Below are 14,496 nucleotides of genomic sequence, written 5' to 3'. Positions count from 1 at the left end.
TCTGGGCTAAGGACAATACTCAAATTTTAATAACTAAGAACAATTTTAGAGCCGTCTAGCTTGGCGTGGACATCCCTGCCTCTCGTGGGAGCGCGCGTCCCGTAGCTTTAACCACTAGATGCATCTATTCTGAATCTTCCAATCTGCGGGACGGATGCATCCCGCAGCTGAGCCGGCACCAAAAGCGAAACCGGTTTGGAGGCTCATCATCTCCTCCTCCTGCTCCGCCCCGTCGGGGAAGTTGCGAAAGCGGCCGCGGGGACAGGAAAGGGAAGGTGGCGAGGCGCGAGAGAGCCAGGCGAGCGATGGCGGAGGTCGCTGCTGCTGTTGGCGCCGCTGGCGCGTCTCCGTCCTCCCCGTCGGAAGAAGACTCGGTGCCGCTGGTGGCGCTCAACTACTCGGTGCGCCGCCGCCTGGGGCTGTTCCTCAACCCGCGCGCCCCGGTGGCCTCCGACTGGACGGCGCTGGCCGAGGAGCTGGGCTACGACTACCTGGAGATCAAGCACTTCGAAGGCAAGGCCGACCCCACCGAGAGCCTCTTGGCCGACTGGCAGAAGCGCTGCCCCGGCGGCGCCACCGTGGGCCGCCTCCTGGGGCTGCTGCGCCTCCTCGGCCGCCGAGACGTCCTGGCTGACCTGGGGACCAGCATCGGTGAGCAAACAGGGCCCGGGGACGCCCCTGATTCTCGCCCTCCCCCGTCCCGTCGATGCCCCCTCTGCCCCTGATTCTCGCCCTCCCCCCGTCCCGTCGATGCCCCCTCTGCCCCAGTCCAAGGGGGGACACCTCTCTCTCCCCGCGCCCTGTTTTACGCACGGCTTCTCCTTTCTGTTGCGCCCCAATACCCAGTTCCCAACAGAGGAGGCTTTGCGCCCATCCTCGGAGCCGCCGGGCGCCGGGGCGTCGCGGGTTGGATTTCTGCCTGTAAGGGAGCAGTTTCCCGGAGAGAGAGAGGAAATGGCCACTGATATTCTTCCTCCCTCTTCCTAACGTCTTGGTTTTGTTTCCTTCTTGACGCTTCCTCGTTGTTTAGCACTCCTGTTTGAAGCTGTTTTGGTTCCGGGTGTGTTACTGCAATGCTGCTGCTTTTGTTGTTGTTATTAAACCTAAAAACATAGGATCATAGAATTATAGAGTTGGAAGGGGCACCGAGGGTCATCTAGTCCAACCCCCTTCAGTGCAGGAATCCCAACTATTGACAGATGGCCATCCAGCCTCTGCTTCTAAACCTCCATTAAAGGAGAGTCCACTCCCAAACAGCTCTTACTGGAAGACCTTTCAGTGGGTGTTTGAGCTCTCTGCTCTTAGCATCAGAAAGATCCTTGTGATGTTTAGCCAGAATCTCTTTTCTTGTACAGTGGCACCTCGGGTTACAGACGCTTCAGGTTACAGACTCCGCTAACCCAGGAATAGTACCTCGGGTTAAGAACTTTGCTTCAGGATGAGAACAGAAATAGCTGGTATCTCAGGTTAAGAACGGACCTCCGGAACGAATTAAGTTCTTAACCTGAGGTACCACTGTAACTTGAATCCCCTACCAGAAGAAAACACGCTTGCTTCATCAAGAGAAAACAAGTCTTTCTTTCTTTCTTTCTTTCTTTCTTTCTTTCTTTCTTTCTTTCTTTCGCTGAAGAAATTTTAGGGAGCTGTACAGCTGAAGGGTCCCTGCTCCTGCCCACCTAGCAGTTCAAAAGCACGTCAAAGTGCAAGTAGATAAATAGGTACTGCTCCAGCGGGAAGGTAAACGGTGTTTCTGTGCGCTGTTCTGGTTTCGCCAGAAGCGGCTTAGTCATGCTGGCCACATGACCCGGAAAAACTGTCTGCGAACAAACGCCAGCTCCCTCGGCCTACAGAGCGAGATGAGCGCCGCAACCCCAGAGTCGTTCGCGACTGGACTTAACTGTCAGGGGTCCCTTTACCTTTTTACAGCTGCATTCCCGAGTGCCTCTACCTGGCTATGGCTTGTTCATCCTTACAAAAAACACAACAGCATCACCAACGAATGAGAGCCCAAACTTGTTGTTGTTTAGTCGTTTAGTCGTGTCCGACTCTTCGTGACCCCATGGACCAGAGCACGCCAGGCACTCCTGTCTTCCACTGCCTCCCGCAGTTTAGTCAGACTCATGTTTGTAGCTTCAAAGACACTATCCAACCATCTCGTCCTCTGTTGTCCCCTTCTCCTTGTGCCCTCCATCTTTCCCAACATCAGGGTCTTTTCCAGGGAGTCTTCTCTTCTCATGAGGTGGCCAAAGTATTGGAGCCTCAGCTTCACGATCTGTCCTTCCAGTGAGCACTCAGGGCTGATTTCCTTAAGAATGGAGAGGTTTGATCTTCTTGCAGTCCATGAGACTCTCAAGTGTCTCCTCCAGCACCATAATTCAAAAGCATCAATTCTTCGACGATCAGCCTTCTTTATGGTCCAGCTCTCACTTCCATACATCACTACTGGGAAAACCATAGCTTTTACTATACGGACCTTTGTTGGCAAGGTGATGTCTCTACTTTTTAAGATGCTGTCTAGGTTGGTCATTGCTTTCCTCCCAAGAAGCAGGCGTCTCTTAATTTCGTGGCTGCTGTCACCATCTGCAGTGATCATGGAGCCCAAGAAAGTAAAATCTCTCACTCCCTCCATTTCTTCTCCTTCTATTTGCCAGGAGGTGATGGGACCAGTGGCCATGATCTTCGTTTTTTTGATGTTGAGCTTCAGACCATATTTTGCGCTCTCCTCTTTTACCCTCAATAAAAGGTTCTTTAATTCCTCCTCACTTTCAAACTAGAGACTGATATTTGAAGCAGCAACAAAATCTAAAGCTTGGCATCATTTTGTGTTTTGTTTGCTGCATTTATATCCTGCCTTTATATCAAGCTGGCCCTTCTGGGCTCTGCCCCTCCTCTTTCAGTCCCAACAACAACCCTGTGGGGTAGGTGAGGCTGAAAGACGACTGTGACTGGCCCAAGGTCACCCAGCGGACTTCATTCCCGGGTGGGAATTTGAACCCGGGTCTCCAGGGTCCTAATCCGGCACTCTAACCACTGCACCACACTGCCTCTATTGCATGGCTGTAGGTTGTGCTTGCTCCTGCAATCCTCAATCTGCATTTTTAGATGCTGTTGCACTGTTTCCCACAGGGTAGATTTGATTTAAAATGAATTGATTTAAATCACTATTCAGTAAGACTTGATTTAAATCATTTTTTTAACAGAAAGACTCATTCTTGTTGGTATAATCTTAATATTTACAACCAAATGAAGGTTTCATTTTTGGAATATTAAATTTTCAGAGTAGTTTTTACAAATAATTATGAAATTATTGTGAGGTTTAATAAGTTAACTGTTTATATTTGGACAACTTTTCCGCTGTACTTTATTGGAAGGAGAAAAATCATTTTTATTTTTTAAACAATTTATTTAACTAAGACAATAACATAGCATATGTATCCATGTTTGTTAACTGATGTGGTTAAACAGTTAAAAAAACAACAACTTAGACTGAGTTTTAGCACACATGAAAAACTTAAAACAAATCTTTATTTCCTAATGAATAGTCTTTGGACTATAATGTAACTTCAATAGAAAGACTTTTTCCTCCAAAAGCATTTTATTTTAAAAATCCAATTTAAATTTTAAAAAAAATCTGATTTAAATAAAAAAATATTATTTTTATTTTTTTTAAATCATTGATTTTTATCCACCCTGGTTTCCCATCAGCCCCAACCAGCATGGCCAATGTTCAGGGATAGTGGAAGATGCAGTTCAATAACACCTGGGGAGCCCAGGCTCATTATCCTTGCCCCAGAGTGTTCCCCAGTGCCTAACAAATCCAGACCCCTCTGTCTGTCCCCAGTGGCAGCCTAGTGTTTGCTACAAGAAAGTTCCCAACCAGGGCAGGTGGAGATCTGCACCCTCTCCATTGCTGTCCCCCAAGATCTTGCAAATCTGAGGTATACTGCCCCAGGACATGGAGGCTCCACTTTCATGCAATACTCACCTGACCTCTGCATGCTAGTTGCATGAGGTTGAGCTGATTCTTTTTTTAAAAATAATTTTTATTCATTTTAAGACATATTAATTGTCATACATACCACAAAATTTCACATCTTATACAATTTTTTGGACTTCCATCAGCACCTCTGATGATCCCCCATTTTTATGATTTCTTCTGCATTTCTTAAATTCATATTGCCTTTCATTATCTTAACTAACATCGTCCTTTTCATCCAATTATGCAATAATTCAAATTATTCACCTCACAAAACTTCCTGCAAACCTACAAATGTAATCTGATCATCACAATTACTTTTCAGATAGTCCGTAAATTTACGCCAATCTTCTGTGAATCTCTGGTCCCGCCAGTTTCGAATTCTTCCCTTTAGTTTATCTAATTCTGCATAGTCCATCAGTTTCATCCGCCAATCTTCTTTCGTCGGTAATTCTTCTTGCTTCCATTTTTGTGCCAGTAATATTCTTGCTGCCGTCATTGCGTATAAAAACAGCTTACAATCATTTCTATTTATATCATCCCCTACAATGCCCAATAAAAAAAGCTTCTGGTTTTTAAATAAATGTATATTTCAACATTTTTTTCATCTCATTGTATATCATTTCCCAGAAGTTTTTTGCCTTTTTACATTCCCACCACATATGGTGAAATGTTCCTTCTTTTTCTTTACATTTCCAACATTTATTGTTTACCTTATACATTTTAGCCAATTTAACGGGTGTAGAGATTGAGCTGGTTCAGGGTCAGTTTGTGTGAGTCCCCATCATTGGCTTTAGGTTATTGGCCCAGGAAGAGAGATTTAGCCTCCTCCTGCTCCCTCTAGCCCATGTTTCCTGTGTTTGTGGTTTACCACTGAGCAGAGGAGGCTGTCGTGCGGACAGGCCCGAACCGCAAATGAAGCATACCCAGAAACAGGCCTTATTATTATTATTATTATTGTTCTATGACTCTTTGCAGAAGAAGATTGCAAGAAGTACCTGCGGAGGAAACAGGAGGAGGAGACAGAGAGGCCCGTTCAGGTCCCGGCGGTGGACAGCAGCATCGCAAGGTCATCGGAACTGCAGGGCATCACTACGCAAGATGACCCCCTTGGTAAAAGAAAAGGAAAAGACCATAATAATAAGGCTCAGGGCAGCTTACAAGCAATAATAAAAACAAGTTGAATGATTACAACTTAAAAACAAAATTAAAATACAACATTAAAATATTGAAACATTAAAATATTAAAATGTAGCCTCATTGCAGGTGGAGAAGAAAAAGAAAAAAGAAAGAGAGGGAGGGAGGGAGGGAATCAAATTGGCTCCAAGCCAAAGGCCAGGCAGAACAACTCTGTCTTACAGGCCCTGCGGAAAGAAATCAGATCCTGCAGGGCCCTGGTCTCATGAGACAGAGCGTTCCACCAGACCGGAGCCAGAGTTGAAAAGGCCCTGGCTCTGTTTGAAGCTAATCTAACTTCCTTAGGGCCTGGGACCACTAGGGTGTTGCTATTTATGGACCTGTTGCTATTTATGGGAGAGGCGGTCCCATAGGTACGAGGGTCCTAGGCCGTGAAGGGCTTTAAAGGTCAAAACCAGCACCTTAAATCTGACCCTATACTCCATCAGGAGCCAGTGCAGCTGGAAAAGCACTGGGTGAATATGCTCCCATGGCAGAGACCCTGTGAGGAGCCTCGCTGCAGCATTCTGCACCCGCTGGACTTTCTGGGACAGCTTCAAGGGCAGCCCCGCGTAGAGCGAATTACAGTAGTCAAGCCTGGAGGTGACCGTCGCATGGATCACTGTGGCCAGGTCGGGGCGGGAATGGTAAGGGACCAAATAAGATTATTTGATTCGGAAAAGATGGTCTGGGTGTGAGAGAGAGAACAGTGTTTATGCAGCCACTGAAAGGAAGAGGAAATGAGATAACTTTCCCACCTTTTGTGGCTAGGGTTGATGGGCGCCTAATTTTCTGGCAGGGCTCCTGAACCTTTTAACGGTTTTGCAGCAGGCAGAAATTCACAGGTAAAGCTCCCGGCCTCACACAGATTGCACCTCTTTGAAGTGCACCTGTTGAATTTGCTTGCTGTGCAGCTATTCAAAAGCACCAGGTAAAATACCGTATACAACGCTAAAGTCTCATATTAAACGTAACCGACCTGCAGAAAAGACTTTATAACCTGAAAAAATAGACTGATGCGCATACTTTTGCAAACAGAGAAAATCTTTAATTGAAATTATTTTAAAAAGAAACAAAGAGAAAAGCACCAGGTAAAATGAGCACAATCTATCACACTCTTTTTTAAAAAATATATATCATGGTAGCTAATGCTTATTACTGGGAAATTAATAACACTCTTGAAAAAAGAAACAGTTAAAATGCTGCGTTTTGGGAAACCAGTGTAACCCTTGAGCACAGCAACACGACGATAAACGTGCAGCTAAACTAAGAGGGAAGACATGTGCAAGCAAGTTTTTCTTTGACCTCGGTATTACCGCCCATGGAGGCGCCTGCATAGCTCATCGGCCTGTCTAGAATTCTTCCTGGAGGAGGGTGCTCTGTAGAGCAATGTGTTAAATGGAGTTTGAGCTACGTGTACCGTATTTTTCGCTCCATAGGACGCACCAGATGATAAGACGCACCTAGTTTGGGGGGGAGGAAACAAGAAAAAAAAATGTGAATCTCAGAAACCTGTTCTGGCTTCTGGGATAGCCGCTGAAGCCTCTCCCAGGCAGCGGGATGAAGGCTCTCCCTGCGCGGGTAAGCTGCCCTCTGTACCTTCCCCCATCTCCCGCAAGAACCGTGCGCTCTTTAAAGGGAGCGCGGTTCTTGGGGGCTTTTCTGGGAGGTGGGAGAAGGGACAGAGTTGCACGCTTTGTCCCTTCCCAGCGAGAGCCAGCGTGGTGTAGTGGTTAAGAGCGGTAGTCTCGTAATCTGGGGAACCGGGTTCACTTCCCCGCTCCTCCACATGCAGCTGCTGGGTGACCTTGGGCTAGTCACACTTCTCCGAAGTCTCTCAGCCCCACTCACCTCACAGAGTGTTTGTTGTGGGGGAGGAAGGGAAAGGAGAATGTTAGTCGCTTTGAGACTCCTGAAGGGGAGTGAAAGGCGGGATATCAAATCCAAACTCTTCTTCTTCTTCTTCTTCTTCCCCCCACTTCCCGCAAGCCTTCGTCCCGCTGCCCTACGGAGGCTTCGCGGGGGCTATCCAAAAGCCAGAATAGCTAGAGGGAGTGCTGCGCAGCGCTCCCTCTCCCTGTTCTGGCTTCTGGCTTAGCCGCGCAGCCTGCATTCGCTTCATAAGACGCACACACATTTCCCCTTACTTTTTAGGAGGGAAAAAGTGCGTCTTATAGAGCGAAAAATATGGTGATTGCCAAGCATCTGTTACAACATGCGGTTTGCAAGCAGCTACTTTCCTGCTCTCCTGTGGAGAGCGGTTACATCCTCCAGGTGACTAGCAGGGAAGGTATACAGCAATTTTAAGTCTGAGGACGTTTCACAGCTCTATGTGAGCCGGGGGACGGTAATTTTTGAGAACGTGTGTGCAAGGCTGGCTCAGACGGGTAACACTTCCCCGCTCCCTCCATTCGCGCCAGTGTGGTATAGTGGTTAGCGCATTGGGCTAGGACCTGAGAGACCAGGGTTCGAATCCCCAGTCCGCCATGAAATTCACTGGGTGGCCTTGGGCCAGTCTCTGCTTCTCAGCCTCACCTACCTCACAGGGTTGTTGTGGGGTTTAAAGGAGGAGGGGGGTGGTCCATGTTTGCCACCTTGAGAAAAAGGGGGCATATTAATGCAATGAAGGCCTAAATCAGGGATGTCCAACAGGTCGATCGTGATCTACTGGTGGTTCCCCACGAGGTTTTGTTAGATCGCGGTTGATCTCTGGCTCCCTTTCCTCCTGCCCCACCCCCTTGCCACGCCCATTAACCCCCCAAAAAGGAATTCCCCCCAAAATGGGGCTTTCCTCCTCCCTAAAAAAAGCTCAACAATTATTTTGAGCTGAACCCCCCAAAAAGGGGGCAGATCACTGCCAGTTTTTAATTCTGAAAGTACCGTATTTTTTGCTCTACAAGACTCACTTTTTCCCTCCTAAAAAGTAAGGGGAAATGTGTGTGCGTCTTATGGAGGGAATGCAGGCTGCTCAGCTATCCCAGAAGCCAGATTGCTTTCAGTGCGCAGCGATCCCTCTTGCTGTTCTGGCTTCTGAGATTCAGAATATTTTTTTTCTTGTTTTCCTCCTCCAAAAACGAGGTGCGTCTTGTGGTCCGGTGTGTCTTATAGAGTGAAAAATACGGTAGATAGCAGTCTCTTGAGAGTTGGCATAAATGAATGCATAATCTCATCTAGTGTTGTTTTCGTTGTTGTTTTAATTCAGGACAAACGGTAGAGATGTTTGATGCCTTCATCTGTTACTGCCCGAACGACCTTCACTTTGTGCAAGAGATGATCCAAGAGCTGGAACAGACAGAGCACAAGCTGAAGCTCTGTGTGTTTGACCGGGATGTCCTCCCCGGAACGTGCGTCTGGTCCATCACCAGCGAACTTATAGAGACGCGGTGAGTTGAGGAATATATACCCAGGTGGGCAGCAATGGAAATATCCATTGTGCCTCCCGCAGCTCTCTGGGTTTGTTCCCAGCTAAGTTCTACTCAGGAGTAGACTCTTGATTTATAACGAGCTTAAGAAAATGTTCAAATGCTCTTTCCCTTAAAAAAACCCTGAAGCCTTCCTACTAGGAATTAAAGATCACGAAATCCCAAAAAAGTTCAGGAGAGTCTTTATGTATGTGTATGGTTGCTGCCAGAATTCTAATCGCCAAAGGCTGGAAGGGAGAGGATATCCCATCTAAATCAGACTAACAAAATAAAATAAGAGAGTACGTTGAACTGGCGAGACTATCAGCAAGGTTACGAGACGTTACTGACGAAAAATTTAGCAAAGTGGGACATATGTAAAAGAACATTGTCAAAAATATTAATCTGTTGGCAGGTTTTGATTGGATAATTTTATAAAACAAAATTTATAGTAAGTTAAATCACATGTATTTAAGGAATTTAATCTGGGAACACAGTGGGAAGATCGGAGGTCATGTTAAATTTAATTACAAATGGATGTACAAAGCAAGAATCAGTTAAGGAATGAATGTTTGTTTTTGTTTTTCTGTTTTGTTTTCAACATCTATTGAACATTTCCGTTACAAAGTTTTTAACCAGTAAAGCAGAAAAAACCAAGAGTAGACAGCGAAATCAATAGAAGTAGTCATGCCCCTGGATTTCAGTGGATCCGCTCTAACAGTGGATTCAGCCTTCTGCCCCCGAACAGCCCCCCATTAAATAAAATTATTTAAAAGAATGCAACTCCCAATACAACTGCTTGTTCAATTCATTCTGAAACAACTGAGACCTTACAAAGCTTGCCGCTTTTTTCCAGTAACCTGTTGGAACAGGGATCAGCAATCAGCTGGTAAATACCTTTATTCTAAGCAATCTAGAATAACTAGGAACTAGTTAACAAGTCTAGTTTTTAAAAACGTATTGCATTCCTTTTGTATTACTTTAAGGCTGGGAAAAGGTGGCTGTAATATTTATTTGCTTTAGGGACTTTTATGCTGCCCATCAACACTTATTTTATTCATTCATTCATTCATAATTGAATTTATAGCCCACCTTTTCCTCCAAGGAGCTCAAAGTGGCTTACATGTTTCTCTCCCTCAGTTAATCCCCACAAGTAGCAGGCAGAGAGAATCTATTGCTATGAGTTAGGTTAGGCTGAGGGGCAGTGAGTAGCCCAAGGTTACCCAGTATACTTCATGACAGAGTGGGGATTCGAACCATGGTCTCCCAGGTCCTAGACTGACACTGTAACCACTACACTACACTACACTGGCTGCCGAGGGCATTTTCACAATGTATTTTTTATTATATCTACTTGTTTCTAAAGTATGATTTTTTTACTGGCGTTTTAAATAATATCTTGTGCTATTTTATGTGAATCGCCTAGAGTTTTCATTTCTTTTTGATCAAGTGGTCTAGAGGTTTTGTTGAATAAAAAGAAATAAAACACTACCCCTCAAAAAACTACACAGTAAAAATAGTAGTGATAAAAAAAGGAATTGGCAGAATAGAACAGCCCAGAAAAAACTGAGAATGAAATCGGTGCTGAAAAGGTTGTAATTTAATGGATTTTATCATTATCTATTCAGTCCAGCATCCTATTCTCACAGCGGCCAACTGGATACCTGATATTTATTTATTTTGTTTATGAATTGCTTCCAGTGAGGCATCCCAAAGCAATTTAGGATATAAATTAAGTAAAACAGTTACATTAAAAAAAAAAACCCACCTGCATGTGTCATATAGAAAATAAATTGTAAGGCTGTTGTCATGCTGCAGTTCACATGGCTGCCTGTTGGTGGCAGTAGCAACTCCAGCATGATGACAAAACGGCAGGCAGGCAAGTCAGCCAGCAGTGCGGGTGGAACATAAAACCAATGAAATCCAATAGAAATACCAAGTGGAATGAAGATCTCCATTTAGAAGTCTTCCTATGGCAAGCTCACAAGCAGGACCTGAGCACAACAGCAATCCCTGACACACACACTCCTGCAATTTACAGCAATTGATTCCTTACCGTATGCCATTCCCAGGCGCCACCTGGATATTGGGAGAATGTGGTCTGTGCATTTTTAAATGAATGAATGGTCTTCAAAGCCCAGTGATGTTTAAGATGGAGACAGCCAGAGAGAGCAGCTTTTCCTAAGATTGTGTAACAGTAAGCTGGAGATTTGGGATCTCTATCTACCTCTGCAACTGGTCCCATCACCTCCTGGCAAATAGAAGGGGAAGAAATGGAGGCAGTGAGAGATTTTACTTTCTTGAGCTCCATGATCACTGCAGATGGTGACAGCAGCCACGAAATTAAAAGACGCCTGCTTCTTGGGAGAAAAGCAATGAGAAACCTAGACAGCATCTTAAAAAGTAGAGACACCACCTTGCCGACAAAGGTCCGTATAGTAAAAGCTATGGTTTTGCCAGTAGTGATGTATGGAAGTGAAAGCTGGACCATAAAGAAGGCTGATCGCCAAAGAATTGATGCTTTTGAATTATGGTGCTGGAGGAGACGCTTGAGAGCCCCATGGACTGCAAGAAGATCAAACCTATCCATTCTGAAGGAAATCAGCCCTGAGTGCTCACTGAAGGACAGATCCCGAAGCTGAGGCTCCAAGACTTTGGCCACCTCATGAGAAGAGAAGACTCCCTGGAAAAGACCCTGATGTTGGGAAAGATGGAGGGCACAAGGAGAAGGGGACGACAGAGGGCGAGATGGCTGGACAGTGTTCGCGAAGCTACCAGCATGAGTTTGACCAAACTGTGGGAGGCAATGGAAGAAAGAAGTACCTGGCGTGCTCTGGTCCAGGGGGTCACAAAGAGTCGGACACGACTAAACGACTAAACAACAACACCATCTACCTTTGCATATGGTCACAGAGAAGAAGAGGAGGAGAGGCTGACAAATACTTTACAGTCCGTATTCGTATAGTCAGGCTCTGCTTTAAAGTTTGGGTCGGATGCAGTTTTGGGGCTATATTAAGATGTTTCTCGCCACTTTAAAGTATTGGGACTAGGTAGATGCAGATGTGCGGGGACTTAAGAGAAGATGTGCATATGGTGGGGAGGAAATGGAGTGCCTTGTGCTTTGACCCACACATCTTTCAGGCTCCCCAGTTACCCACTAGGCCAGAGGCCCTTAATCTTTTTTCTCTGGGCCACACTTTCAGAATGAAAGTTTGCTGGCGCCGCACCGAATATTTTATCAACAAGAAATACACTGGGAAACAAAAAGAAACAACTTGATTTAAAACATAAAACACAACCGCTTTATAATGTGATCACGGGACATCCAGGAAGTATAAAACAACGCAGCTACAGAAGAGGAGGAGTCATTCTCAAAACAGAGTATTGATTGTCCTTGAATGTTCCCGCCATTCTCGCCATTCTCTCCTTTGAGGACCACTGCACTAGGCCGTATCTAGAGCTCCGAAAACGCCCCGTTCCCTGTTGGTCAGAACACTTCCAGTTGCCTAGGCTTCATCCTCTCAGTTGTCCGCTCACTTTTCACAAACGTGTTTTCTCTGTTCTGTGTTTTTTTAAAAAAAACTTCAGGTGCCGGAAAATGGTGGTAGTGATTTCGGATGACTACCTCGATAGCGAAGCCTGTGACTTCCAGACCAAGTTTGCCCTCAGCCTCTCCCCAGGTAAACACCTGCATGGCCTACCTGATCCATATTGTTGCTACTTGTTTGTTAAATTTATGATCCACTTCCCGTGAGGCACCCTGGAGCCTGTGTGTGTGTGTGTGTGTGTGTGTGTGTGTGTGTCCGGGGGATGGAGTAAAGGTAAAGGGACCCCTGACCATTAGGTCCAGTCGTGGCCGACTCTGGGGTTGCAGCGCTTATCTCGCTTTATTGGCCGAGGGAGCCGGCGTGCAGCTTCCAGGTCATGTGGCCAGCATGACTAAGCTGCTTCTGGCGGACCAGAGCAGTGCACGGAAACACCGTTTACCTTCCCGCTGGAGTGGTACCTATTTATCTACTTGCACTTTGACGTGCTTTCAAACTGCTAGGTTGGCAGGAGCAGGGACCGAGCAACGGGAGCTCACCCCGTCATGGGGATTCGAACCGCCAACCTTCTGATCGGCAAGTCCTAGGCTCTGTGGTTTAACCCACAGCGCCACCTGCGTCCCTTACGGGGGGGTGGAGAGGAAGGGGTAAAAGGGAAATTCTCAGAAAAAGTTTTTCTGAGAAATTTTGACTCTGCTCTGACGCAGAGCCTCGTTGGAGCTCAGAAAGGAAAGTGGGGGCACCTGTTTCCTGCCTCTCTGTGAAGGAGAGAGGAAGAGGGTCTCAGGCCATCTCTTGTTATGTCACATTCCCATGTCGGCTTCCTCTTTCAGGAGCTCGCCGCAAGTGCCTCATTCCAGTTAAGTGCAAAAGCATGAAGAAGGAGTTCCCGAGCATCCTCAGGTTCATTACAGTTTGCGACTACACCAACCCCTGCACCAAGAAATGGTTCTGGATGCGGCTGGCCAAGTCCCTGTTGGTCCCATGATGCAAAGCCGTGAGGCTGAGTGTCTTGCGTCGTGACTTGAACTGCGTCTTGAGGAAGGGAAGTGGAGGGGCTAAGTCTTTCTTAGCCTTTGTCGACTTGTGCTAAACCCTTGCCTCACCGAATCTCCGAAACAACCCCGTGCCTCAGAAGCCAGTCCGTTTTAAAAAGGAGGGCTAGAAAGTACTGAGAACTGAAGCTGCTCTTGAGGTTTTGGGTCGACGTTTCCTGATTTCAGCTGATTTCCTCCTTGCGAAACAGGGGAATTGAGAAAGAATGAACGCGGGCGGGAGAAAGCTTTCAACAGCTGCGGCTCGCAAAATGGCGGTGATCTTCTGCAAAGTGTCTCTCTTTCTGACAACTCAACAGCAACCTTTTTTTTACTAGCACAAACCAACAAATGGACTAACGTCCCCTTCCCCAGTATCCTGTTTCTGGCAAGCCTGAGTTCCTAGTGCCTTAAAAAATAGAGATGGATCACTGGTCTCCCAAGATCCACAACTTAAACCTGCTATTGTACAGAAGGATAACCAGATTCCGCAACTCTCCCTGCCTGCCATTTGTCATGGGGTGGAGAATTATTTTAAGTGTATGTGGTGGGCATTCCTACGGAGGGGTTTAAGTTTGAGGTGGGCATTCCTGAAGGATCTTAGGCAGCTGCCAAGGTGTGTTTGATCCTGCCCTCACCCCAACTGCATGCCTAGAATTGGACCAACAGCCTGCCAATCCAATCCATTCTCTCTTTAATCAAAGCACTGCCTGACTCTGGGTGCCACAGCACTTCTCAACATTTTATAATGGCCAGTGGGGGAAGTGGGTTGAAACTGTGGTTTCTGTTTTCTTTCAAGCTTTCTGCTTCCTAAACCTTGCCCAAGCACTTTGAAAAGCACGTTGGGATTTTCTGCTCTTTGGGTCCATTGAGTTTCCCAAAAATCTGCCTGCCTGTGAAGCTGTGGATAGGAAGGAACCCCTACAATTCAAACAATATGTTTGCGCTGCAATACGTTTGCAATGGTCATTTGCATTCTTTGCATGCTGTTGTTTAGTCGTGTTCGACTCTTCGTGACCCCATGGACCAGAGCACACCAGGCCCTCCTGTCTTCCACTGCCTCCCGCAGTTTGGTCAAACTCATGCTGGTAGCTTTGCGAACACCGTCCAACCATCTCGTCCTCTGTCGTCCCCTTCTCCTTGTGCCCTCTGAAGGAAATCAGCCCCAAGTGCTCACTGGAAGGACAGATCCTGAAGCTGAGGCTCCAATACTTTGGCCACCTCATGAGAAGAGAAGACTCCCTGGAAAAGACCCTGATGTTGGGAAAGATGGAGGGCACAAGGAGAAGAGGACGACAGAGGATGAGATGGTTGGACGGTGTTCTCGAAGCTACCAGCATGAGTTTGGCCAAGCTGCGGGAGGG

The 14,496-nt window shown here is 46.4% G+C and overlaps 1 protein-coding gene across 1 annotated transcript; it reads left to right on the top strand.

Annotated features, from left to right (window-relative positions):
• Positions 1-237: 237 nt before the first annotated feature.
• MYD88 (MYD88 innate immune signal transduction adaptor) lies at positions 238-14,084 on the top strand. The gene is made up of 5 exons (XM_083580011.1): positions 238-651; positions 4,955-5,089; positions 8,355-8,535; positions 12,142-12,233; positions 12,932-14,084. The coding sequence occupies exons 1-5, from the start codon at positions 306-308 to the stop codon at positions 13,084-13,086; spliced, it is 909 nt and encodes a 302-aa protein (XP_083436137.1). The 5' UTR covers positions 238-305; the 3' UTR covers positions 13,087-14,084.
• Positions 14,085-14,496: the final 412 nt, after the last annotated feature.

The sequence above is a fragment of the Podarcis filfolensis genome, assembly GCF_964270895.1.
Source record: "Podarcis filfolensis genome assembly, chromosome: 12".
In the NCBI taxonomy this organism is placed as follows: domain Eukaryota; kingdom Metazoa; phylum Chordata; class Lepidosauria; order Squamata; family Lacertidae; genus Podarcis; species Podarcis filfolensis.
This window is presented reverse-complemented; position numbering and strand designations above follow the sequence as displayed.